Source organism: Brassica rapa, chromosome A02 (assembly GCF_000309985.2).
Source record: "Brassica rapa cultivar Chiifu-401-42 chromosome A02, CAAS_Brap_v3.01, whole genome shotgun sequence".
Classification (NCBI taxonomy): domain Eukaryota; kingdom Viridiplantae; phylum Streptophyta; class Magnoliopsida; order Brassicales; family Brassicaceae; genus Brassica; species Brassica rapa.
In genome coordinates this window covers 27,361,573-27,389,473 of record NC_024796.2, presented here as the reverse complement: position 1 = coordinate 27,389,473, position 27,901 = coordinate 27,361,573, and the positions used below count along the sequence as shown (strand labels likewise).

General features: G+C 34.3%; 5 protein-coding genes and 1 pseudogene across 6 annotated transcripts; 3 read left to right on the top strand and 3 right to left on the bottom strand.

Moving 5' to 3' along the window:
* The first annotated feature begins 739 nt into the window (after nt 1-739).
* LOC103854511 (40S ribosomal protein S27-2) lies at nt 740-1,624 on the top strand. The gene is made up of 4 exons (XM_009131452.3): nt 740-855; nt 955-1,056; nt 1,135-1,163; nt 1,347-1,624. Exons 1-4 carry the CDS (start codon nt 853-855, stop codon nt 1,465-1,467), a joined length of 255 nt encoding a protein of 84 aa, XP_009129700.1. The 5' UTR covers nt 740-852; the 3' UTR covers nt 1,468-1,624.
* A 363-nt stretch (nt 1,625-1,987) lies between these two features.
* LOC103854510 lies at nt 1,988-5,799 on the top strand. Of its 2 annotated transcripts, XM_009131451.3 has the most exons (2): nt 1,988-4,870; nt 4,978-5,799. In XM_009131451.3, exons 1-2 carry the CDS (start codon nt 4,347-4,349, stop codon nt 4,982-4,984), a joined length of 531 nt encoding a protein of 176 aa, XP_009129699.1. In that variant the 5' UTR covers nt 1,988-4,346; the 3' UTR covers nt 4,985-5,799. The 2 variants fall into 2 exon arrangements, with proteins under 2 accessions (XP_009129699.1, XP_033141789.1); XM_033285898.1 differs by having other exon boundaries at nt 1,988-5,090.
* A 1,661-nt stretch (nt 5,800-7,460) lies between these two features.
* LOC103854509 (respiratory burst oxidase homolog protein D) lies at nt 7,461-12,538 on the bottom strand. Its single transcript, XM_009131449.3, has 8 exons — nt 11,598-12,538; nt 11,353-11,515; nt 11,092-11,140; nt 10,697-10,810; nt 9,140-9,952; nt 8,950-9,045; nt 7,921-8,713; nt 7,461-7,836 (listed from the first exon to the last, which is right to left on the bottom strand). The coding sequence occupies exons 1-8, from the start codon at nt 12,223-12,225 to the stop codon at nt 7,727-7,729; spliced, it is 2,766 nt and encodes a 921-aa protein (XP_009129697.2). The 5' UTR covers nt 12,226-12,538; the 3' UTR covers nt 7,461-7,726.
* Nucleotides 12,539-16,355: 3,817 nt separating this feature from the next.
* On the bottom strand, nt 16,356-17,979 carry LOC103854508 (NADH dehydrogenase [ubiquinone] 1 alpha subcomplex subunit 2). The gene is made up of 3 exons (XM_009131448.3): nt 17,792-17,979; nt 17,564-17,670; nt 16,356-16,668 (listed from the first exon to the last, which is right to left on the bottom strand). Exons 1-3 carry the CDS (start codon nt 17,875-17,877, stop codon nt 16,565-16,567), a joined length of 297 nt encoding a protein of 98 aa, XP_009129696.1. The 5' UTR covers nt 17,878-17,979; the 3' UTR covers nt 16,356-16,564.
* A 243-nt stretch (nt 17,980-18,222) lies between these two features.
* On the top strand, nt 18,223-20,692 carry LOC117132015 (annotated as a pseudogene).
* A 349-nt stretch (nt 20,693-21,041) lies between these two features.
* Nucleotides 21,042-27,890, bottom strand: LOC103854506 (protein ACCELERATED CELL DEATH 6). The gene is made up of 4 exons (XM_033285897.1): nt 26,426-27,890; nt 24,145-26,331; nt 23,526-24,064; nt 21,042-21,962 (listed from the first exon to the last, which is right to left on the bottom strand). The coding sequence occupies exons 2-4, from the start codon at nt 24,827-24,829 to the stop codon at nt 21,348-21,350; spliced, it is 1,839 nt and encodes a 612-aa protein (XP_033141788.1). The 5' UTR covers nt 24,830-26,331; nt 26,426-27,890; the 3' UTR covers nt 21,042-21,347.
* Between the last annotated feature and the right edge of the window lie 11 nt (nt 27,891-27,901).

Below are 27,901 nucleotides of genomic sequence, written 5' to 3'. Positions count from 1 at the left end.
CAGATATATTATATCATAGCTTTGCTGTTCAGGCACTTTCAGTTATGATCCTATGGTGTTCAGCAATAACCTTTTGCTTTAGTTTTCAATGTCTTCTCCAGGAACAAAGGTATCTTAGTTCCTTTAGTCTCAAGTTCGTTCTCATGGATATATCAGATCAAAGAACAATTGTTCTCATGAAATATCTGCTAAATGTATAGGCCATGACAAAGCCAAACATGTCTACCAATTTCTTCAACTATGACTCAATTTTTTTGTTGTTAATGAAATCTAACATGTTACAAACGTGCAAATACAATGGATGTAACTGGTAAAAAATGTTTAGGAACTGAAGGAACTAAAATAAATAGAATTATAAAAATGGAATACAAACAAAAAAAAAAAGAAATAGAATTCATTCCACTCATTTATAATCAAAATTTTTATGGAATGATTTTCTTCGTATTTTATCTATTTAATTGTAGAATTCATGGAATATTGATTCCATTCATGTCAAATGGCGAATATGTTATTTCACTAAGTTATTTGAGGTAGACTCATGAGTCACGCACACATGCTAAACTGATACTAGAGTCTAGAGTCTAGACAAGCTTTGAATCTTCAGTCTCTGTTGGAGCAGGAGTGAAGACATGTCTGGTGAACTTGTCTTTGGGATAGTTCTCATTACAATCCGAACCAGAACGAGTAATGGGCCTGGGCCTATCGGGCCCAACGTAGGCCCACACACAGCCATATATATACAGTCCTCAAAAATAGTTTCTGCCTCCGCCGCATTTTAGAGTGAGTTTCTCTTGCATCCTCCGTCTAGGGTTTTCACCAGCTCGTCTTCGTCGCATTTTCCTCAACGCAACAATGGTGAAACCTCCTTCCTCCGTCTCTCCTCTTCCTTCCTCTCTTCTCTTCCTCTTATTGATTTTCTGAGTTTTTTTTTTTTTAAATCTGTGGCTCTCTTAGGTTCTCCAAAACGACATCGATCTGCTCAACCCTCCAGCTGAGCTCGAGAAGAGAAAGCACAAGCTCAAGCGTCTCGTGCAGTCTCCTAACTCCTTCTTCATGGTAACGTCTTTCTCCCTCTGTCTTTAATCATTAAGACACAATTAAGTCTGATGTTCGGTGTCTGTGTTTGTGTTTCAGGACGTTAAGTGCCAGGGATGCTTCAACATGTGAGTGTTTTCTAATCCTCTCGTCATTGATTCGTATGTTTGAGTATATATATTTGTATTACAGTGTTAGGAAGAATCTGTCTAGTGTTTTGTAAGAACACTGTTGACTTTTTTTATTAATTGGAGAGATTAGTATTAGCAAAGAGACTAAACAGTATTGTTTGTGTAATTATTATTTTGCAGAACGACAGTGTTCAGCCACTCGCAAACAGTTGTAGTGTGTGGGAACTGTCAGACGGTTCTGTGCCAGCCCACTGGTGGTAAAGCCAGGCTCACTGAGGGATGCTCTTTCAGGAAGAAGTGAAAGAATAATTTATCTGTGAGGGAAGTCAAGATCTTTATTCAGTTTGCTTAGTACTTCTTATTGTATTGTGACCTTCTTTCCTTTTTGATTATGAGAAGATTTTGGTTCTAATTCCTCTGCTTTCATTTAGTTATAAATCATTCTCGCTTCGCATCAACTGTCTGGTCTCTTTGTTTATTGTCTTGTCTACATGTCTGTTGTTTTGTCACTCGTTGAATAAGCACTAAACAGCCATTCTTTAATCTTATGGAAGCTTTCTACTTCTATATATAAGACTTGTTGAATGGCTTTTGGGAAAGCATTTGTGGTATTGCTACGATTAGAAAGGACTGAATGCAGCAGATTAGTGATTCTGATTTGATGAATTGGACTCGTCTTTTGTTCTTAGCATTTGCTATAATGGTATCTATTCAGCAATCTCGGCCGCCTTATTCTAATTGCCAATAGTAGTGGGCTTGTAGGATGTTATCCACTTGAGCCCAATTATAGAACATGTAAAATATTAATTTTACCTTGTAGACGGCAAGATTTGAACAGGTGACCTTGAGAAGCGCTGTTCTAAAGCAAGTAGCCAAAAACCTTGGTTATAATATCTAACAGTGGCATTTTAATTACTCAGAAGAATCTAGTTTTGTAAAATGTTCTTATCGGTTATGCGTACTACTGGAAACGTCAAACATGCTATATGATATGAAATCTACAGCTTGAGGTCATAGAATGCTTTCATATTTACAGTCCCGACTGCTTGTTAAACTATACACTTCACATATTTGACACATGCTATATTTTCTTTAAGATAAAATTTACTTTTGGTTTCGTTTTTTTTTTCTTAAGATTAAAAATCAGCGATTTTGATATTGTTTTTTTTTTCCTTTCTATCTAAAAACCTCAATCCGGATATCCACTAAACATCTTATTGAGTTTGTGAGATTTGGATTTGGAATCACATACTTTAACGAGTGTTGATAGACGACAAGACAGTAAAATGTCTAGAAATTAAAGTATCTAGAAGACTAGAGCAAGAATCCAAGTGTGGTTACGAGTGAAAGAGAATCTTATAAAGAGGATCTTATAATTGAGCATGAAAACTCGCGGCGCCTTGAAATGTGAGACCAAAGTACGTAAGCACTTTCCAGTTATACAAAACCATCACATGGCAATCAGTTTCCTTCTCCGGATTTTAAAAAAGTAAATAAAGAATAACTTTAATAAAGAAAGAAAAAAATTAGGAAAGTAATTGTTAAAGCTACGATTTTAAGAGAAGTACAATGAATTACGTCGCCGCTGGATCGCTTAAGCTGTCTGTAATTACCCAAGCATCTTCTCCCATTCTGATACTTTTTTTTCATACATAAATTTTATGAAAACCTCTTTTAGGTAAAAAATACTCCCTCTGTTCCTAAAAATAGGATGTTTAGTTAGAAACACACATATTAAGAAAACTACTTTTTATCTAGAAAATATCACTAAAACTATAAATTAATTGTATTCAACCAATTACAAAATAGACTATTAAAATATGATTGGGTACACAGTTTTTAATAAAGTAAAAATTACTTCGAAAAATGAAAACATCTTATATATTGGAACATCAAAATTCTTGTAAAACATCATACTTTTAGAAACAGAGGGAGTAACACTTTTGTTTTGATGATTTGGTTGTAAAGATGCTTTTGTAGGAAAAGTTAATCACATTTAATAACTCGACTAGTCGTCATTCAATCAAATCTTTGAACAGAAATGGAAAATGGTTTGGACTTCTTGTGAATATGACATGAATAGCGAGTTTTAATTTGTTATCAGATGCAATACTAGTTAACAAGTATGATACGTTGGTAAAAATAAAAAATAAATAGACCAAAGAACAGAATTGTATGCTTTTTTTTTTGTTACTGCATTATTTAACTTGATACTTGATCTGAACGACATAGGACGGTTGACTCCTCTCACCACATGGAATACTATTTGTCTTTCTATGTTTAGTCCGGAAAATATGTATGAGCTCAAACACAAACCAGCTAGATGTTTGCAAAGTTTTAATTGAGTTTGTTTAAGACGATGACAAACAAAAACTAGTTACTATTTGACTTAAACACAAACAAATCAACTTATTTAAGGTCTCCTGTACAAATAAACCTTTAAAGGCTATCTACCTAAATAACCCTTCAAAACATTAACATAGTTAGTTCGCCGTACTAATTCTCTCCTCATGCATGCACTAGACAATCAGCTAAAGACGCTCCATGGGCTTTCTGCGACTGCACGTCTACTTACACATGTTGTTGCACATCTATTAAGACGTAGCGAACATGAACCAAGTTAAGCGAACATTTTTATTCGTTTCAAATTTAATGGTAGGTCTGATATACTTTAAAATATGAAAATAAAACCTATCTGACTCATCTCCAAAGTAACCCGTTAGGTCACATTTATATATAAAATTAACATAAAATTAGTATCTCGAGAATCTTGAACAAAGTAAAAGACATTTCAATTGCATACGTTTGTGAAATTGTAGGCACGATGCAGTTTGATGAAAGGCAACGTGACATAAAGCCAAAAGTTAAACATAAAAGGTAAGTCATCCACTACATCAAATGGTGTAATCTCGACGTGTCAAATTGTGAGAAGATTGCTCCGCCATTAAGTAAACCATTTAGCCATTAATTAAATTTAAACAATACGACAAGACTCATAAAGCCATGACTCGGTACCGTACCTTTTGAGTACACTCCTATATAAACCCTTGAAGGCCCTCAGCACCAATGTTCCTTTCCATGCTAGTTAAGCAACATCCTATTATATATTTATTACACTGTAAAAGAAACACCATTAACATTTATTGATTAAAAAAGCTTATAGCTCTTACAAAGAGAGAAATGAAGAAAGCTACGGCATTGATGAAACATGTCGTTGCATTGTTGAGTTCCGCAGCAAGGGCGAAATCTATAGCCATAAAGAACAAAACAAGTGCTTTCAAGACGAGACTCCTCATGTTGTCCCTTGTGAAACACGAAAAGCTCGGGTTCCGTTCAATTTCCAACAAGATCCACAACCTCCTAGGCCATTCAGATCAAGAGCAAGACTACAACCATGACCAAGACAATAGCAAGGCTATAATCCTCTACAACAACGGGGAAGTGGCTCACTGTGAGAGTTATGACGTACAAGACGAGGAAAACGACAAGTATCCTGATCTGAGGCACACGTTGTTCGAAGGAGAGGAGGATTTTGGGGACTTGGAGGAAGGCCAAGGAAGTTCTGTGATAGATATGGTGAGGAACTCGAAGGAAGAAGAAGGAGAGAGTTTCAAGCTAGAAGATGAGATCGACCATGTAGCGGATCTCTTCATTTCAAGGTTTCATAAGCAGATGAAGCTTCAGAAACTCTTGTCCTTTAAGAGGTATGAAGAATAGATTCATATTACGATATGTGCTAACGTTCATATTTTGTTGTCAATCATAAATCCTTCCAGTCTCTCATTTGTAAATCTATTTAATATGATTTCAGTTATTAAGTTGGGACAAAGGAAGGATCTGTTTTGCAATGTGTGTTCCTTCCACCTCGAGGTGGTATTATATGTTTAAAATATTTAATATGCTATAATATTGGACATTCTTCTTTTTTTTTGGCTTATAAATTTCAGTTAGTCAAATTCTTAACTATTACATTGACAAGTAGTTTTTTTTAATGATGTTAAATTTATTCGAATCAAAACAAATAGTTGTTAATTACTAAATTTCTTATTAATATATAAGCTAACAAATAAAAAGCTTTTACGAAGATACATGAATTAACTTAGAAGAAGATAAAAAGAAATTTAAGAAAGCAAAAAAAATGAGTTAAATATTTTTTAAAGATTTTATATTGATTGTGTATATGATAAATTTATAATCCTTTAAATTCATACTGATGTTCAGAGGTTTAAGATTTTTCCAGAATTATCAAAGGTGTAGATGTCTGTAACTTTTGTGGTTGCACTGCAAAAGTCACTAAAGTAAAATGTCTATATGTGTTTAAGAACATGTGCCGAATCACAAGAAAATTAGAATTGGTGCCTTGGTGGAATGGAGTTATCAACCGACTTGAGAGGTCCGTAACAATATACGTACAGTGCAATATTCTTTAGAAATAAATGTTTGAAGTTGGTTGTACTATGAAGTGATTGTGATTGCCAATTATATCTATATATAAGGTTAATCAAAGAAAAAAAAAACGCAAGCGTAATTAGATAATCCATTATATATTAAAGGAAATAAATGCATTCACACTATAATAGACACGTGGCAGCCTCACAATGATTTGATAATAAATATGTTAACGCGTTCACACTATATTCATAAATGTGTTCACACTATATTCATAAATATGTTCACACTATATACTTTGTATTTTTTTTTGAATATAAAACTCATATGCATGGTTCCAATAAAACTTTGGATTTTTCGGTTCGAATCAAAACAAATAACGAATCAAAAGCTAAACTATATATATATTATTTTTATTGTTTACCGATAAAGTTGGACAAAATATTTATAAGTTTTGATTCAATTCGTTATCCTTTTTGAATTGAACCAAAAAATATGGATATCCGTAACTTTACGAAGCAAATCAACTACTACAATTAAAGAAAAGCAAATCACAAATACCAATATTTTTAGGAGCGATTATCAAATTCGATCTATTATATGCATATATATACATATATGTACAGAATTTTATATATATATATATATATATATATGTTATATATATTATAGTTTATATAAGTTTTACAATATTTTTATAAATTAAATTTATTATATTAGGTATTAAAATTTAAAAAGTAAATAATATTTTATTTTTGTAATAAAACGTTATTATTAAATTTTCAATTATTTTTTAAATTTTATTTACGGATAAAATCAGATATTCTTTAAAATTCTAAATCATTTCGAATATCATAGTCACCGACTATCCAAGTGGCTAAAGATTGAATCGACATGAATGCCTCCAAATACTCGGATATTCGATCTGTGCCCACAACTATTTATGGATACAGTTGAGTTTTTTATTTAAAAAAATTCATTAATGTCAAGGCCTTTTAATTTTTAATTAATTTTAATTTTATCTTTCATGTATTATTTAGAACAAAAATGTCATTAATATTAATTAACAATATCTTTATATATTTGTCATTTATTTTTATATACTTTTACATACATATACATGTGCACCTTGAGGTGAGCACTTTATAAGTGTTTACCACTACTGAAGTATCTATTTTTTTTCTGGAAGTTGAAATATATTTTTTCTTAATGCTTCTTTCACTACCGACCAAATTGTAGTGAAATGATTAGTCTTAATAATTTTATTTTCTTTTTCTTGAACTATTATCCGTTTACAAACTATAATATGAAACTATTGATTCGACATGACGATTATCTAAAATTTATAACATAAAAATAAACAAATAATAATAGTTTTTGATTTTTACCAAAAAAAACTAAAAAATCAAACATTCTAACAGAATAAACCAAAAAATAAGTTAAAACTGAACCAATATCCAGATTAAACAGATTTAATGTGTTTTTATTAAAAATAACGAAACTAATAATCACTTCCCGCGCAAGGCGCGGGTTATTACCTAGTGGGTAAATAAAGGACCTGAGCTTGTTCTCTTTTGAGGGTGTCGGAAAAGGAGTAATACTCCCTCCGTTTTTTAATATAAGTCGTTTTACAGCTATGCACGCAGATTAAGAAAATCATTAACTTTTTATATTTTCTAAACAAAAACATCATTAATTATTTACCTAACCACAATTCAACCAATAGAAAAATAGAAGATATATTACCATTGCTCATACAACATTAACTATTAATAAATTTTACATAGAAAACCGAAAACGACATATAATTTGGAACAAAAAAGTTTCTCTAAAACGACTTATATTAAAAAACGGAGGGAGTAACTAATAAGTGTCAAAATTCAAAATCAAAACCTTGTGTACTCATTAAAGATATGATAACTACGAGTAGAAAACTATGTTGCAGTAACTCCATATATTATTACATATTCACAACATCAAATCTGCAACTATACTTCTACGATTTTATACTTAATTCGGCATTAAACTAAATTCCGTAAAACTGATCATAAAGTAGGAAAAAAGAAACGAAGGAATACAACTCAAATATTTTTTTTAAAAGAAAAATATCTATATGCAGTTTCTTGTTTTATTTCTCTACGCAACTTCCTCCCAACTGATATATATTGGAATTAAAAGTTCTCTTTGTGGAAGTCAAACTTGGTGCTCGTCTTTCGAGAGAAATCCAAAGCTAGATTCTTTAGGTCCTTTGTCAGTCCTGGTGCCCCACAATAGAAGACTCCTGCAATCAAATTCATTTATTTACATTAAGTCGTTTATCACATGATAACAAGATTAAAGCGGTCAAGATTAGTTAGTTACTTACCGATTCTTTTGTCGGGATGCTGAACAGCGATCCTCTTGTACACTTGTCTCCAGTTAGGTTTAGCGAAGTGTGACTTGACCCGTGTCCCCGAGACGACATCAACTCCGTTCTTAGCGTGTTGCAATGACTGAAGCATAGCAATAAGAGCAACCCTAGCATCCCCTTCCTCGTACACACTCGTGCAATAATTGTGTAGCTCGATAATCCCTTCATCGTCCAGCTCTGAAACCTCGTCCATTATCCCCTTAAACCACTCAAACGATCCTTGCTCTCTAGTCACCCAGTAGAAATAAGCTTTCCTCGTCCTAAACCCTTTACTATTCCCATTACTACTATTGTTCTCTATGTCACTATCACGGTCACGAGACTTCATGTTGTTGATAATGTCCTTCAGAATGCTGATCATAGGCGTGGCTCCAATACCAAGACCTACGAGGAGTACCACGTCGTATTTCTTGTAGTCTTGTGCTGGAGCACCGTAAGGACCGTCGATGAGGATCTTTGGGAAGGCGATGGAGTCTCCTCCGTCCGCTCTGAGCAAACCGCTTTTACCGGCGGTAGGGGGTTTGCATACCTCAGAGAACACGGTCTTGAGTTTACGTGTCCAGTCACCAAGCGTGCGGATGTGCACGCTCACGTAGTCGTCTCCTGGTGCGGATGTGATGGAGAAAGGATGCCACTCAAAGGGAGAGACGGCTCTACAGTTCACGAACATGTACTGTCCACTTTTGTATTTGAATCCTTGTGGCTTCGTCATGTGTAAAGACAACACGTTCCCGGGGTAAACAGCCACCTATTTGTTACATATATATATACAACTATTTAAAAAATTGTTCAAAGGAAATTTTCTCTACTTTAAATCAAATATTTGTTTTGATATAAAATGGTTTTAAAGTATTAGTTGAAATACGATATATTGAGATATCAATTAAAGTCTCAGATTGAAAATTTAGAAAAATAATGTTTAGTATATAAAAATGTGCAACTCAATCAATTATATTTCTAGAAATCTAGGTATGTATATCTGACCTTGACAATCTTAACCGGTTTGATGCTTGATCTGAAAGCACGGATCAGCCTCTCCGACCCATACAGAAGGATCGGTACAGCCAGATACATCCATGTCTGCAATAATGACACAAACATTAAGTATTAACTAACCATAATAAGAAAAAAATACTAGATAGGAAAACAGAGCAATTAGGTTTAAAGAGCATACCGTCTTCTTATACCAAATCTTTGTGAGGTAGAGCTTGATACCATGGACAATAAGAAGAGTATAAACAATGATGAACAAATGGTGAGAGTACCAAAAGGCATTGAAACCCGTAAGCTTCTTGAGGAAGTTAGGTAAGTTAAGCTTGTTACGACGGAACCAAGGCGTAGCGAGTGTAAAAGCTATAACCATTAGCACAACCATCACAATACCGGTCCACCCTTCCACTTCCTTCACAAAATGCCAGTAGCTCTCCGGTTGCTCCCCAAAGTACTGTACCATCGGCTCATAGGTCTCCTCATCAGCGGCAAGCAAGCGCGGGAAATCACACGCTAAATGTGACACTACATGGAGCAACACCCCGACCACAATCCCACTTGCAATAACCTTATGGAAGTTTAGATTATCATCGAACGGAACAACAACACCTAGCTTGGTCTTGTTCCTAAGCCAAGTGATGGTGTTGCGACAAACAGGCAGCAATATAAGAGCCATGTTGAATTTGAGAGTCTCTGCGCCTCCTTTTGCGACACAGACGCAATAACGCATCACGCCAAAGGCGTCCTTATTGTTCCGGTACTCAATAAATTTGTAGGTGAATAGGCCGGCACAGATGGCAAGCCATAGCATCATGATCCATATTCTCTGCCAGTTGTCAATTACGAAATATTTGATTTTCTCTGACCATCTCACCAGAGGGTTGCTCTCTGTAGTCGGTTTCAGTTTCTGGCTTAGCATTTGGCTCAGTATCCTACTATCTCCAATCCGTACAGACTGGTTTGGTGCTTGTAACAGCAGCATTTCCAAGTTTTCAATCTGTTACACCAGTTTTCACGTCATATTATTTAACTATAATATTACATTCCAATATTAACGTTACAAATTCATTTTTAAACATTTTACATCAGTTTCCATTTTTTTTTTTAAATACTCGGATATTTAGATGCCGTATAATAACTAAGAACACAACTGGTATTTCATTAAATGAACAGTATAAATAAAAAGAAAATATTATTGTAAACAATATAAGAAAAATAAAAAGGAATATGTATCATTATTCCTTGCTAATTTTGATATATATATATATATATATATATATATATATATATATATATATATATATATATTTTTTGTTTTTTAATTTCTTAAAATTAGAGGAATAATAAGGTAACATATATTCTTTATAATTAATATAAATTTTAAGGAATGAGTTTTTTTTTTTTTGAACATGATTAAGGAATGAGTATAAATTTACTATTTTCATTTTTACTATTTGGTCACTATTTATTGTTTTACCTTTTTCCTGGTATTACTATATTAAAATAAATTATGTAGATATAGTACTAGGTAACACACCTATACCTAATTAATCAGTCTCTTATCATTTTATCAACGCTTGACGACTTTTTGTTGATTAATTTATCAAGAGTCCCGTTAAACTTGACCAAGATTTTTATAACCATGGATTCTTTTTAGGTTGTTTCTAGTGTGTGTTTTAAACGTGGTGAATTTACAATATGTACCACTAGTGGCTGAGTGGTGAAGGTGGACCATACGTACCATAATGTAACCAGCATTATCTGGGTCCAACTCTTCCATTATCAGGGCTGCATATTCTTTGGCCTGCTTCTGAATATTGGAGAGTTTGTTTGCCGAAGCACTGAGACTAATAATCTGCAATTAATCACCAAAAAGTGGGACATAAATTAATAGCCTAAACAAAGTAATAAACACTACTCCATCTAATCAATTACCATTATTTTCGTGTTCACATGCAGTTAATGATATTTATGACATTAACAGATAAAGTCAGTGGGGTTTGCGCGTGGACAAATTTGTCAAGGTAATCAACTAAAGGATATGTATGTTTTTTTTTGGTCACTAGTAAGAATATATAAAAATAGATTATGATAGAAAGATGATAAATATTGAATGGTGTGTGGTTCGTTTCTCACCTCAGCCACCTCTTCTTCTGTTACTCGCCCATCTTCATCTTTATCCACCCTGACCACACAATGACATCATTTGTTCAGTTACAAATGCACTAAACCTCAAAAATGATTAAAATAGCTAACTAGTAGTATTATATTGATCCTGAACTTCTGGTGCCCGTTTAATTTAAAAAACACTAATAATAAAACTACCATTGTGAATAGTGATGATATATCGACCGTAGATATTAATGGGTTAGGTGAAGATAAGAAAAAAAAGATTACATGTCAAAGAAGACTTGGAGTTTTGCATCAAAGCTTTCATCTGATATCTGTTCCCAGAAGAACCTGAGCTGATCCTTGGTGATTGCATCGCCGGAGATGTTGTTCCGGTGCGCTAGTGCTCTAAAGAGCTGGTCAGCAAAGTCTTTTGATTCCTTGTTCATTCCTAAAGAAAGTCCGAAGTAAACATATATGGAAAACATCTTGTAGCATAAACATAAGTGATTAAGTTAAGAGTTAATATGTACCTAAGCATTCCCAAAACTTGGAAGAGAGTAAGAGGCCGTTGGAATCTAGAGAGAGTTTATCGAACCGTTCTTCCACCGCTGGCCACGCGGCGGTCTTGGTGGCGATGAACTTGAGACCTTTGAGAGCGTGGATGGCGGCCGAGCTAGTGCGGTCAAAACGCCTCACGGCGGGGGAAGGGCGTCTGGAGAATACGCGGCGGAGCTCGCGTGATGCGTTCTTGATGCGCGAGGAGGTGCTACGGAAGAAGGAAAGTGAGCTGGACTTGTTAAGGCTGCTCTCGAGCGTCTTCTTAGTCAAGAGTGTCAGCTCTGGATCCTCAAGATTCTGAGGTCCTCCGGGGCTCGCTTGCTGGACGCTGTGGACGGCCACCGAGTCATCCCTGATGTCTAGCGTGATCTCCACGTACTCATCGTCTTCACGGCCACCGACACCGCTGATACTGTTGCTTCTCCTAGGGAGATCCGCAGCGAACCTAGCGTTTTTCTTGGACGCGCGTTTTGGCCGGCCAAGCGGGCCGCTGAAGGCGGAACGGTTGCTGGGGATGGTTTCGTTGTCGGACTTGGTGTCTGAGTTAGTTCTTCGTAGAATCCCAAGTTCATGGTCGTTACCTGAACTGCCTCGTCTCATATTGCTTCAAATCACCTCTTCAAGAGTAACGATATTTGTGAGGTTACTATACTACTAATCAAGAGAGAAATCTCTGCTCCCAAAAGGTGTTTGATTTTTTTTTTTTTTGTATATGGAAAAAATTGAGTTTTGCTTAAAATATATAGAGAGTAAATGAGGAAGAGATGAAATAAATGTACATGCAAATTGCAATTCATAATGTGATAAATATCGGAAGGTAGTGCGAAACTGTGGATAAATGGACGTCTCCGGTCCGGTCAAACCATTTTCTGATCATTTATTTTGACTTTTTTTTATGAGCTTTCGTATTTTGTTTGTTTACTATTTCCACCGAGTCATTAATGTGTCCACATATATAAGAGTTTTTCTTGGGTTCACCCCCTAGGGTGAACCTATAGGTTCACCATCCAATTATAAGCTCAACAGAGGAATAGGGTTACGACGGCGTTAACAACGTTTTCCTTTTTTTGTTTTTTTTTTTAGCGTTAAAAACTAATTAATTTTTCCATTTTTTTTCTCAAAAACTGATTATGACATGGCAAATTATAATTGGATGGTGAACCTATAGGTTCACCCTAGGGGGTGAACCCAAGAAAAACTCGGGTTTATATATGGAGTTTTTCTTGGGTTCACCCCCTAGGGTGAACCTATAGGTTCACCATCCAATTATAATTTGCCATGTCATAATCAGTTTTTGAGAAAAAAAATGGAAAAATTAATTAGTTTTTAACGCTAAAAAAAAAACAAAAAAAGGAAAACGTTGTTAACGCCGTCGTAACCCTATTCCTCTGTTGAGCTTATAATTGGATGATGAACCTATAGGTTCACCCTAGGGGGTGAACCCAAGAAAAACTCTATAAACCCCGTGTGAATTTGCAAAGAGAAAAAGAGAGACTTCAATTTCGTAGATGGTTTGCTTTATTTAAATTTTGTCTACACTTGTAACTAGAGTTATATTTTTTTTTTTAATAATAAAATATATTAAAATCAACCCCTAAAAATGGGGCATATCGGAGAATGTTACAGACGCCGGAATCGTGAATAAACCGTAGGCAAGGTTACATACTTAGCTACTAAAAATCATCACAACAAAACAAACAGCAGGAGGAGACATAGGCAAGGGAAAGAAGGCAAAGGAAGATGCTTCCTCCTCCGTGTGAACACCGGTGACTCTCTATCCAGTTTCCAAGATTTTCATGGCAGGGTGTCCAAGCCGCACACAATCCGACTCTATAAACCCTAACGCCACCGATTGTTGTAGATTCGCCGCCGTGTAAGTTCGAGTAACTAGAGTTATTGAACCTTGTAATACATGTGTTGCTTCCGACGTTTGACTTGTAAGTTACCGCACCTAAAGTTATAGCCAGACATCATTCATGTACAGCTCCTTGTGAGTCGATGTATCTATTTTGAAATCTTTTTTCTTGTTTTTAATAAGAGTAGTCATATGCGGTTGCTACAATATTGGTATGGTACAACACGTGGTTTTCAGATCCGTAAGGAACTATGCGAGGACACATCTCCCGCATAATCATTGTATAAGTAGACTTCAAAGTCTACCAAGAGCAAAAGAAACTAACAAACCTTACGCACATGGTACTTCAGAGTTCAGAATGGGACATATCAAAGCATATCTCCTGAGAACAAGGTATTTAAGACACCTTTAGGTCTACTAAGCCATACGCGTGAACCTCAGTGTCATGTAATAGGAAACTAGCAACGTTACAAAATTACAATTAGTACTCACATGAAAAGTCGTGGCACAATATCTTCGGATACCCCGTATCTGAATCCGGTATAGATAGTTCCATTAGAAACCATCTTAAACACCCGTTAATTAAAAGATATGCCAAAAGTTTAGTTTTTTCATCCATATGATTTCCCTTTTTCTCTAGTATATTGAAGTATTTTAAATGTGTAGAAAATATACAGATTCCTCGAAAGAGAGATAAATCGAAGAGTGTAAAAAAATGGGAGCCTAATGAATAGCAATAGAGAATTGCAGCAGGCATGAACATATACGATATCTACTTATGAACCAAATATTGCTTCGAAGCCGCCACGAGAGAAAAGTCAGTTTGAGAGATCCACAATTTAGCAAAATCAAAAAAGAAAGAGACAAACGAGAGATAATATGAGGACAAAACATATGATATAATTGAGGGCGCATAGTAGAAGTAGATGGGGTTTACTTTGTTTTGTCTCTATTTTATTAGGACCGATGAGAAGGAAAGGTGGCTAAGAAGATATGAAATCGTTGCGAGTCTATAAGTGGAGGAATCTTTAAATATCTCCTTTGCTATGCTCTTTTTATGTAATTTCAAAGCCGTAAGTGCTTTCCACATGCAATTAAACTGATCCTAAATTCCAAAAGACATACCATACTAATAACTTACGTTACCATAATACATACGTCGTACTATCCAACAAAACTGAAAACGATGTTTACCATCAAGTCACAGAATATTACTATTCCGATTGGTGATCAAGAATATGATTCATGATACTTTAGATGGATTTGACTAATGTATTTGATAAAAATGAAAAAAGAGAAATCATATTCTAAAACTGTAAGTATAAGATTTTAAGTAAAAAGAATAAGATGGTAGAGCTTACGTTCCAACTTCTACAAGTAGACGACATACTATGTATAGTTGGTCAGCTGATTTTCAATCTAATTTATATATATATTTTTGGCGTATTTTCTTTTCCTCATAACTTTCTTGTGTGTTTTACTGATAACCTTTTAGAGAACAAAAATCTTGCCGTCACGGCCAAAAAATTATCAGTCGTTATACATCTTGGTTACAGTTCGAAGATTATACGTAATTAACCTAATATGTATATGTGATCTACGTACAAATCCTTTAATTTAAAATCTTATAATATAGAAATGTGAACATTAATCCCTAACTTCACACGTAGCTAAACCTTCCATTAGATCAGCAAATTAACTTTCTCCACATGTGCGGTTGAATATTTGTTTGAAACGCTTCTGTTGTTATCTACTACGTACGCGTATGTTATCTTATTTCAACAAGACTTATAGCTAGGCATGAAGGTTGATTGATATTCTATACGTAGACAATGACATTTAGAATTAGCCGTTTTTCGTGGACTCTGGAAAATCAATCTGCATAGGAATTTCTCAGTTCTTTTTTTTTTTTTTTTTTTAATTTTAGTTTTTGAGAAAAAATAAAAGTTAAAATGCTTCTATTATAAATTTAGAATAGCTAAAGAGTTATTAGGAAATTAAATAAAAAACTGTTTGAGAAACATCTAAGTTATTGTCAATTTAAAGAGTTCCCACATAACTTAAATTAATTGTTCTATATAATTTTCTTTTTTTGTAACATCTAAAATATTAATTATAACTATATTATCATTAACATATATGGTCTCAATTTGTTGCAGATTTTATATATTATATTGGTTGAAAACAAGAAAATACTTCATTTTAGAAAGGAAAAAACTCAATTTAAAATAATGAAAAGGGGTTGTTGACAAAAAAAAAATATGAAAAAGGGGTTGGCGTGGTAAATGCAAAGTGAATTTTGATATTATATTGTCAATAACGACATTGGTCCCCCTCTCCTCTTTCAAACATTAGTTAGTGCCTTTAGCTTCTAGAACCTTTTAACATAAGTTTTTAAGTATTTAATCTATACCAATAACTTTTATAACATACGATGTATCTGTATTAGACCTGGTTTGGTTGGTAAGTTACATCTACGACGGCTTATAGCTAAACATGGTCAAAGATCACCACTGATCTCACGTTTAACAATCCGGTAATTAGGAGGAATTAGTTTATCTACATTGTTTTCTATAGTACTGCTTAATCTTCTTTACCGTATCAACTCCTGCGTTAACAAGATTGAATCTTGTCAACAAGTAATGGTACGCTTCTTCAGCTCCCTTCCTTTTAGGAGATTCGACAAGTTGCTATGGTCGCAGCTTACGCAAATTTACAATTTCATGTGATCCAAGCAAACTAACGATTTTGGGCTACAAACGTTAATTGTAGTATATGTTAGATTATTGAATTTGCAAATTCATAGCTAGAATTGACAAATCATGATTCGGAAACGCACTTCACACTACCCATAATTGCTTTAAATGGCCTACAATATGTTTATTTCCTCTTTTTTTCTTCATGACTTCAATCATATCATATGGAATGGTTTGATGTATACCAAGTTCAAGGATTACATCATTAAAAAAAACAACTCAAAACGAAAGTAATCGATAGTAGATTGACAGGAAAAATGTCAAATGAGCGTTTCCGGTTAAAGCTTTATTCGGGATCATCTGGAAAAAAAACAAATAACAAATAACCTTAGGCTTTTGTTGCTCCTCCGGCTTTGACAAGGTCTTCAAGAGACTTGAGAATCTGTGACTCGCTCATCCCATCCAAGTTTACACACCTCTCCACTCCCATATCTGCAACAATTGTATGTGTGCACAAAATTAGCGGACACACACACTAACATAATAATAGTACTAGTTGCCAAGGTCGATTACAAGAACATAAATTTTAAACAAGTATATTAGCCAAAAGAAAGCATCATGTTTCCTCCTTCAGCTAAACCCTAATACTAATAACCATGAGGAGCTGAGTCTTAAAGCATAGGCTTCTGCTCTCAAAATCTAAACATGTCACCTGCATGGCGAGACAGATCTCTATAAAGCTTTTAGTAGAGATGGCCTGAAAGCTTTTAGCTGCTCAAGGCACTGATATGTGAATTTACCGTAAAGTTAAAAAAAAAAAAGAGCAACAGCAGTATGCATTATCATAAACTATAAATTCTAACATTCACATGAAACACACAACAAGGAACTACTAAAAAAAAAGAAGTCACATTCTTTAACTATCACTCAGCAGAAATCATGTCAAGTTAATTCATGGTTACAAACATTACATTTTAACCCAAATCCTGGGCAAAGCCGAAATGAAACATTAGTCTTAGGCCCTCAAATTTGTTAGAGAAAAAAAGTTTTAGTCGAAATCTTTAATAAATCGCCTATGGCCTCCCAAATCTCAGAACCGGTGCTGCCAAGGCCCTAGAGGTAAACTAAGCACTAGCCAATATGCATATAACATTCTCATCGTCACTAGCATGAGCACATTCATACCAAATCTTTAAAGAACATACAGCTCACTATCACCAACAACCAAGAAGCACACTGATCCTCTCTACTCTATTTACATTGAACATTTTCAAGCCAAACGTTCTCTACTGTAGCAGCAGAATAACGACAAACGCTTTGAATGTTGGTGCCAATGTGTATATTCAAACTCTAATCAAGAGATGAGAGAGAGATCTCAGCCAATTACCATATCGTGCCCACAACTGAGGCTGGATCCCACTGCATTCGCGGATCAGGAAGGGGAACTTAGGGTTTAGAGTCTTCAAATCTCTGTAATTCATCTCCACGAACGTCCTGAATCGAAACAGCTCAATGTCACACACAAATCGAAACCCTAACGGAGATTGAACCGCCGATCTTAACAGAGTTTGATTCGATCGGAGACCATAACGAAAGGGAAGGGTGGAGAAGAAACCTGGCGGAAGCGCTAGCAGGGGAGGATTGACAGAGAAGGATCCTGAGCTCTTTGAGAGACTTCGATATGTTTCCTCTCCACGCCATTGCTCTTCTCTTTCTTCCTCCTCCTACAGTCAAAGACGAGACGGGACGACCTCTGATGGTTCAGGTGAAAATGGAGTTATTGAATTTATTGGGCTTTGGCCCATTAGATTACAACGCAGGCCTTTGTTTATATTTGTTTATCAAAATTAATAATGATAATAATATCTAATATAATATTTTATTAATTTTAGAGATAGATATATATATATATTTATGATAAATAATTTATATATATATACTATTATTATTATCTCGATAACAAATATTTATACTCTCTGGTCTTTTTACTGTTGCACATGATCTTTATCTATATATAGGTAATTACAGTCAATTAAATTAGGAAAACTACCTTCTATTTATTTTTAAATAAAATTAGATATAAGTTGACTGATCAAAAATAAAATATTGATTATGGTAAACTAACACTAATTTTTTTAAGAAATTTATCTACTGAAATTCATACACACATATTTAACAAAAATGATATCTGAGTTTGTAAATGTTCTAATAGGAGTTGACAAAAAATAATTATGGAAAATTTCAATAAATTTCAGAACTATAAAATTTCTATAAAAAAAAGGGCAAATCTCCAAAATAGCACCTTTCTAAGTTTATATCACAAAAATAGTACTCAAAAACTAAAATGACCAAAATAGCATTTTATCTTTTGAAAAATTTAAATTTTTTTATTTTTCAAAATTTGAAATCTTATCCTCAAACCTCACTTCTCAACTCTAAACCCTAAAACCTAAACTCTAAACCCTAAACCCTAAATTCTAAACCCTAAACCCCATCCCTTGAATGCTATTTATGTGACTTTTGACCTTGAGTGCTAGTTTAGGAACAAAAACTTGATTTAGTGCTATTTTGGTCTTTTTCTCTAAAAAAAAAAGTGAATTGATTTATGGTAAATTAACATTTTATATAAATCTTGTTAGATCTTTGCTTATTAATAAAAATGAAATTACGATAAATGTGGTATAGTTATTTTTTCTTTATTTATTTATTTATTATTTTAATATATCAAATATTTATATTCTTTCCCTGTATTGACAGAAAATAATCACTATATATATATATATATATATATATATATATATATATATATATATTACCTAGCTTCTGTTACTGTGGTTCTGTGAAGTAAAGGCCCAATTCCTGGCCCACACAAGTCCAGCAACGTTTGAAGACCTGCAACAAAATACAAAAGGAATAATCACATTCAACAAGAGATAAAGCGTTGAATACAATCAGGAATAGGAAATCTAATGACGGTGGCTGGAGTTATAAATAGAGAGGTAGACAAGGCTTTAAGGATCATCCGAAAACACAGACAATAACGAGCAAGAGAGAAAGATCAAGAGCAATATTAAACAGGCTTCGTTTACTTATTAAACTTGTGATCTCTAATAGTTGTTATTGTGCGACTCTTTTGCATTCTTGAATAAAGATACGTGTCTCACAATGGGAGACAATCAACAATACGACAAGAGCATTGAGATTTGGAAGATGAAGAAGCTGATCAAGTCACTTGAAGCTCCTAAGGGGAACGGAACTAGCATGATGTGATCACATCTCTCGTGCCACCAAGTTGTTGTGCGATGAGTACGGAACCGCGTCAAACATCAAGAGCAGAGTCAACCGCCTGTCTGTCTTGGGAGCCATCACTTCTGCACAGCAGAGGCTGAAGCGTTACAACAGGGTCCCTCCCAATGGTCTCGTCCTCTACACTGGCACCATTGTCAACGAAGAAGGCAAGGAGAAGAAGGTTACTATTGACTTTGAGCCTTTCAGGCCCATCAACAACACTCTCTACCTCTGTGACAACAAGTTCCACACCGAGGCTAACGAGTACAGGCGTTTCGGCTGTGCGTTGGAGTTTGTAACCAACAAGTCGCAGGAAGGGGATAAGTTTTGCAAAGGGTTTGGAGGAGTTGGAGGGATACTTCGTTACCAGCTTGATGTTGCTGACTTTGATGAAGAAGAGGATTTGGATGTTAGTGATGGTGATGATGAGTCTGAGTAGCAATCTGATAGGTTCCAGTTCGTAGGAGCTATGAGGAGGATAGAAGCTTGGGGGAGAAGAAACATATGAGTCGGGGATGGTCAAGGTGGATAGCAAAGACTCTGAGTGGGATAGAGTCTTTGCTCAAGACTTCTTCACGTCATATAAATAACTCGGCTGCTTCGTTCTAGTTTCTTATGCTAAATATTGTAGAGAGTGTAGACGCCATGAGTCTCCTTTCATCACGATCGTGATTGAATCCTCAGACACGGATCGCCATGAGATCATGATCTGAGATTCACTTTAACAGCTTTTCGTTTATCCTTTTCATCTTGTAAACGTTGCTTTGGGTTCCAATGAGATCGAGAGTTTCTTTACGTATTCGAGATTGATTGTGTTGATACGAGTTACGAACTTATCAAATTGGTGCGTTCGTGAGCTAGATCGGATCAAACGCCATGAGTTTTGTGGAGATTTTTATTTTCGAAGGTTTTGCTTTATGTCAATGGATTGACTGACTGGTTGGAGAAAAAGTTTGAGCAGATTAAGATTTCGAACTTGAGGAAGCTGGATCTGGCGAAAACCTTGATTGACAGAGAAGCGAAAACATATGTTAACCAATCGAGGTTACGTTATCGGAGCTGGGACTCATTGAAGGCGGCTTTGCTGTTCAGGTTTGGTGATGAAGATGATCCGGAGAGGCTCATGTTGCGAGAGAGGAGTCGTCGCTTCATTGATCGATGTTGCCAGAACAAAGCACATGGAGAAGCTGCAAAGCTCCAGAGCACAGAAGCGATTGGGTCGAGTTGATTGTTACTATTCAAAAATATTTATACTTACTGAAAATTTTATCGAATAAACTATATCATCCAAACCGATTAGGATTTTAAACAAATATTATTATTAGTTGTAAAGTATAATTGGTTATTTTCTTTATTTTTATCTGATTAATATGTGAATATTATTTTTGCGCATTGGCTTTAATATACATTTGAATAATTTTATATACTTTACAAATTTACCATGAATTTATTATTATTTTATATCAAATAGTCTTATATTATATCATATAGTCTTATTTTATATCAAATAATCTTATTTTATTTAATACTATATTTAAAAAAGAAGATATATTGTGTACTAACATTTTCGAATAAAGTGTATGAAAATGTCAAACATATTACTATATTAAGTTAATTATTACGAAAATATATCACAATTTAGTTTACAATATAAAAATAACATTTAACACAAAGCCCAAACGAATAAATGAAACGCAGCGGATCGAATAAAAGAGATACGTGTCGGCTTCTCAAGACTCGAATTAGTGACGTGTCCACCTACGTGGACAGCCTAGGAGGGAAGCAAACCCAACTTTATATATAAAGATAACCATGAAAGTTAAGTTTTATTTGGAGGTCAGAGTTACTAACAAGAAACCTGAAAGTTGCTTAGCCAGGATTCTCTAGTCATTATTGTTGATGTTGTCACCAGCAGCCAAAAGCCTAAGGAAATAGGGGTAGTATAAAAGGTGTCCGAGAATGGATTGGATATTACCAATTGGAGCCACGTAAGGAACAAGGAACAGCAACAAGACCAGCAGGAAGATGACACCGATACCCAAAACGAAGCAACCAAGCAAAGGGACGTGGCTTACCGCTGCATATGTGCCAGCCATAAACGCTATCGACATTGACGTAAGCGCAAGTCCGAGAAATGGAAGTGCCATGTAGAACGCTTTGAGTATGATAGAAATATCACCGAGCTGTGCCCAAAGGAGGGCAACTATAATAATGATGGAAGAGTACATTGCCAATGTATCGCATACAAGAAAGACTTGGAAAGCTGTTTTCTTGGTCAAAACGGCCATTCCCAAGTTGGGAGCAGAACCGTTGTAACCACCTGGTAATGTGAGTCCTGCAGTAAAAGTCATGGTGGCTACAAGAGTTGCAACCAGCAGAAGAGTATTGACTTGATCTTTGTACCTCCCACCATCTGCTAACTTCATGATTATTCTACGATCATTTGTAGTTGGACTCCTTGGTGTACCACCACTCCGCAAAGCCAACCAAGTCAATCTCTGTACATACAAATACACACATTAGTATGGAAAATTTACACATGGCAACACGGGTTAAGCTAGTTTATAAGGGATTTGGTTTACTTGACTTGTTGGATCAAATACAACGAAAAAAATTAATACCTACAAGTTATTTGACTTGAATCGTTACTTGTCAAAAAATCAAATGCTAATCTACAAAATACTTGATTACCTATATTATTTATACTATTATTTGAAAAATGAAATTACTTACTTGTCATCTTCTCCGCGATTTTAGTAAAATTGCTTACTTGCATATTCTCTATTATTTTAGGATAAGTCATCAGTTTAATTAATAATATTATTTAAATTTTTTATTTTAATATATAAATTTATCATAATCTATTAAAGATAATTAATATACATTAACTTATTCTACGTATATATATACTATTATTTTTTTTAAAAATAATATATAATTATAATGATATTTAGACATTTAATTAAATATATGTTAACAATTGATGTTAACAATATCTACGGATAATATCATAATTATCTATATCTTATATTTAGTTTATGGTTTTAATGACTAATATTATAGCCAGTTTCTCTGATTTTATTGGAAATAGTGATCCAAATACAGATTATTATAAATATATATATATAAGTATACTAATATATTTTAATTATTTAGTTTTTTCGGTTTATTCGATTGGATCGGTTAATATACTGAACCATATCCATATACTAAGCTTTTCAAAATAACATCAATTCGGTTTATTTGATACTACTAATTCCAAACTATCTACTCTATTTCGGTTCGGTTTTAAATGGTTCGTTTTACCGAATTGAACATCCCTAGGCTATTGTTATTTTGTTAACGTTTTATGGGATGTAATTAATTGTAATTCATTCAGTCCAAATACAATAAGTGTTTAATTTCAAATCCAAGTTTTCTAATTTGATTATTACTATAGATTTTTTTTTTAATCCAAAATTCACATCCCATAAATAAAAATATGAAACAAAGGAAGATAATTTAACACATTGATTACCAATATGAATATTGAAGTTTTATAATTATAATGAACATAAATTAGTATCTAATTTAATTATTTTTAATAAAAATAAACATTAGAATTAAGAATTATTCCGCACAAGGTGCGAAACATCAACTAGTTTGAAAGTATTTGAAAACAAAATATATATAAAAATACTATTACCTTTTAACGAGTAAAAAAAGTACTTTTTAGTAAGTAACAAATACATTTTAGCGGATAACACGTAATTACTGAGTAACAAATATTTTCGTGAACAACTAACAAGCAACACATAACAAGACAAGCAACAAACAAGTATCAAAATAACGATATTTGATACTTTCCACGAATTTAAAAATAAGAATTTTTTTTGATTTGTTATTTCACTTGACAATGCTAAATATTTAATTTAAAAAAAAATCATGTCCAGCCCAGTAACTGGGTTCTTTTTAGTTGAATAAAAGGGAAAATAAAAGAAAAAAACTGGTGTTTAATTAAAAAAAGCTTCAAATAACCTTGAAATAGTTTGAAACTACCTTGAATGGAAGAAACATATTACCTGATGGAATACATAGTTTGAAACAATGTTATCCTCGGCGACATCCAAAGCTGTGAAACCCTTGTTGTTTGTTTTCGTAAGGTCAACTCTATTGTCCCAAGTAAGCATACTAACAACTTTAGGGTGCCAATTTTTGGTGGCTAGATGCAACGGTGTATTTCCATCCACATCTTGTTCATTAACCAACTTTTTCTTGTTCTTATCCTTATAAATTCTTAGGATAAACTTGATGGGTTCAAGTTTTCCATTCCTTGCTGCAACGTGAAGAACATTTTGACCGTCTTTGTCAAGCAGCTCAAGTGCCTCTGGACAACGTTTAAGTATTTCCTCAAGAATTTTGACATGGCCATATTTGGCCGCCATATGAATGGGAAACAAGCCATCATCATCGCTGAGATAAACCATGTCTAGATATTTGTCCAAGAGATAGCAGATCCCTTCATAATATCCTATGGACGCTCCAAAAGAAAGACAAGTCCGTCCTTCATCTCTCAAGTCAATAAGACTTGCATCTTTTCTGAGTAAAGCAGTAAGGATATCTGTTCGAGAAATAATATGAGTAGCATGAACAAGAAACTTAAAGTTCTATATATATGTTTAGTGGCTATTAACAACAAACCTTTCCTCTTAGCTTTCAGTGCCGCATGTACGATGGATCTTCCTCCAACCTTTGAACGTAAATCAGATGATTGGTGACACATAGCTGTTACAAGATCTGCCTGTCCAGCTTCTATAGCAAGGTACAAGGGAGAAAACCCATCGCTGTTGGCAACGAAAGACAAATCTTTCTCTGTAGAGACCAAATAGGAAGCGACCAACATGTGTTTCTCTTTTAAGGCAACATGCAAAGCAGTGTCTTGGTTTTTGTTCTTAGCAAAATATATCCTTTTTGCAACACCGACAGCATTACGAGATATCTCTATTATGAAATCAACTAGATTCAACATAACATCAAGATGGCCTGTTCTTGCTGCAACATGGAGAACAACTTCATCCATCAGGTTTGACTTCATCAGCAAACTTGGGCATTGGTTGATCAGATAACGGACTAGACTGGCATGACCCGATGATGCAGCAAGATGAAGCATTGTATTTCCATGATTGGTCACTAAGCGTGGAGCAAGTCTAACGTAGCTGTAGTTATCTCTCAGGTAATTTACATTACCCGCTCTTACGGCAGACATCGTCTTTGGATCCATCGATATAGTTTCACCATTGAGAGATGGTGTGGATATAACATTGTTTATTGGTGGTATTGAAGGTTGTGCTACTCGTCCATCAAAGTCCACATCAGGCCTTCCCATTGATAATATCGAATCTGAAAATATTTCTAGCTATTATATCAGTGAATGAAATGATCATTTATGTTAAAATGGGAATAATTGATATAATGTAGTGAAAATAATACCAGCTATTTTCTGTTACCACTGAATTTGCTACAGCACACTAAGGGTTTGATAGAATGCAAATTTATCACCCGAAAATAGCATATTCTTTAATTTATGAGCAGGTCAGGAATATTTAGACGTGCTCAGATCAGTAAAATAATCTCCCAGCGATTTTAGTTTCAATGCAACTTTTGATATACGAAAGGATACATGGAAGTGACTTGATCTTTAATTATTCCAACTAGATAAAAAAAACAATTTACCATACAACTTGTATTTTATTTTTTTTTGGCAAATCTCACAAATAGCACTTTTTAGTTTTATCACTAAAATAGTATTTAGAAAATAATTAATCCAATTTATTAATATTACTAGCCAACTAACTAACATCCAGTTTTAATCACGAAAATAGCATTTAAACTTATTAGCCATGTGTGATATTTTATGGTTTGGACTACTTAACATTAATTCATCCAGTAATTATATTTATATATGTAGTTTTATATAATACATGTTTAACCAATTCTATCCATATTTACATATAACAATTTGGCTTAAATTCGGCTTTACATTTTCATTTATCTCTCTTTTTTGCACTGACATTATCATTGATATGCTGAGATCATTTTTTATCCTTTCTTTAACATTAGTGATCTTGAAAAAAACGCAGAGCATGGCCAATAACAAATATGAAGTGAAGCATGACGAATACAAATATAAAAGGCCTAATGAACATATTTTATGAGTTTATAAAATAAAATTACAGTTATGAAGTGAATATTAAAGGAAGTAATAAACTTTTTTGAAAATAAGGAGAAAGAAACTAAAAATTGGAAAGTGAGTTAGTGTAATTTTGTAATCATTTTGCGATAACACCTTACCTGTAACAATTATGTTATGTTCTAAGCAAAGAATATTCTTTTTTACAGACCATGTGATGCATGTGGGAGCTCTTACAATTGTAAATTTATCTTTGATAATTCTTTGTTTCTCCGTCAGCTAAAATCTTCCCATCCAGTCCGATTTGATCACCAAACTTTCCCAATATTAGAAAATAGAAATTGCAAACAAGACATCAAATTTAGATTGTAATAAGGCCTTACTGATTACTTAGCAATCCAACTAACACTAAATAAAAAGATATATGAAAGTTCAGTGAGTTAAAAAAAATTATGTGTAGGCCACGTCTGACACATGATTGTATCTTATATAATAAGATAGTTAGTTGCAAACTTCCTCAGCCGCTAGATAGCACGTGAAAACATACCTAGTATATCATCCTTCTTAGCGTCTCATCTTCATCCGAATAGTTATAGATCGTTAGAGAAATAATTAGACAGCTTGAGACAAACACTGGTATAATTGTACATAGCACAATCAGAGTTGGGAACAACCAGTGACAAACACATTAACCAGACCTGCGTGATAAATCAAAACCTGATTTTGAAAAACTGGAACTTCTATTCTCTGTTGACACAATGAGTTTTGAATGGAGTTTCTCTTATGATTTACCTTAATTTACTGGAAGCTTGTTCCTATTTTCGCAGCTCCATTGTGGTGGAGAAGTATAACCATCATTAGAAGTCTTCCATCCCTCTCATTCAGTGGAGCATCGATCTTGTAGTGAATAAAAAGAACTGAGGTTAGAATTCACAGCAACCAAAAATATTAAAAGCATGAAAGATTGTTTTTGTTTCCTTACTTGTACAATACGCGTTTGAGTGACCGTGAAAGCTTTTCTATGCCGTCCACGTATAGATCATCCAATGATGTTGCCAGCTAAATCCTTTTCGATTGAGTGTCTTTAGAGCTGAACCTTGCTTCCGCAAGTCAATTTAACTGTAGCATCCATAGAACATACAATATTCAACTGGAGGAAAAGAAAACATCTATATTGAACGCTTTTAGTCCAGCTAAAGAAACCATGTGAATAGGTAAGAGACTGAGTCACCAAACAAACTTATCAAAATCCTTGTGTTTTCCTTTACAATCCATCAGATTTGACATGCATCAAAGTTCTTATAGATCAATGTTGTATTGTTGTTGCTTGATTTCTCACACTGCACGGCTTTCTTGGATTTTTTATGTATATGTGCAAGTGTGAAAATTAGTTTGTGGTCACTGTAGGATGCTATAAAAACCCAGATACTCTTGCAACCCTTGTCGTATGCAGTCTCCATGTTGGCTAATCATCTTCACGTTAGAGGTAACACAGTTTGAATTTAAGTACAATATGCAAAGTAGAAAGAAATTCTTACTGAATTCATGACATCATGTGCATACAGACTCCAATAAAAATTTACTCCGGTGGGCGCTTTGTTTGTCCTAGAAGCATGATGCTGGTACGCGGTCGGGGCTTACCACCTGTGGAAAGGAAATTGAAAATATTACATCAACCTGCTAGCAGTGCCGGTCCTGACATTATATGGGCCACAAGCTAAATAATTTTTTGGGCCTAATAAATTTATAAAATTAAAACAAAACAAAGAAAAAACGTAAATGTGGAAAGAAATATTCGAACCTGGTACCTCTTCCCTATTCTTAAAGATGCAGAACCAAATCTGCTGAAGGATTATATTCAACAATGTGGCCGAAATGTTAATTATTATATTGAGGCCGGAAGCACATGCTTGGTCTGCTTCCCCATAGGGCCGGCTCTGCCTGCTAGGACATTATATATGTAGGTCCAATCGCAAACCTGAGTTCCTTTGTAGGCAGCACAAAAGCACATAACGCACGATCCTCTTATGACTCCTTTAAGCCATTAGCTATATAAAATCATTTTGTCACACAAAGGGAAAAAAAAAGCTAGCATATATACCTTTTTCTACTCGAAGACAGTTCACAATTAGTCTGGAATCCAGAAGTTCTTTCACTTAGTGAGAAACTCCTCGTCGACCACGGCAGAGATATTAAAGAGTATGTTAGACACAAGGATTTGATGATTGTTTCAATGTAACGTGGAGAGACCAAACATGGAGAGAAACA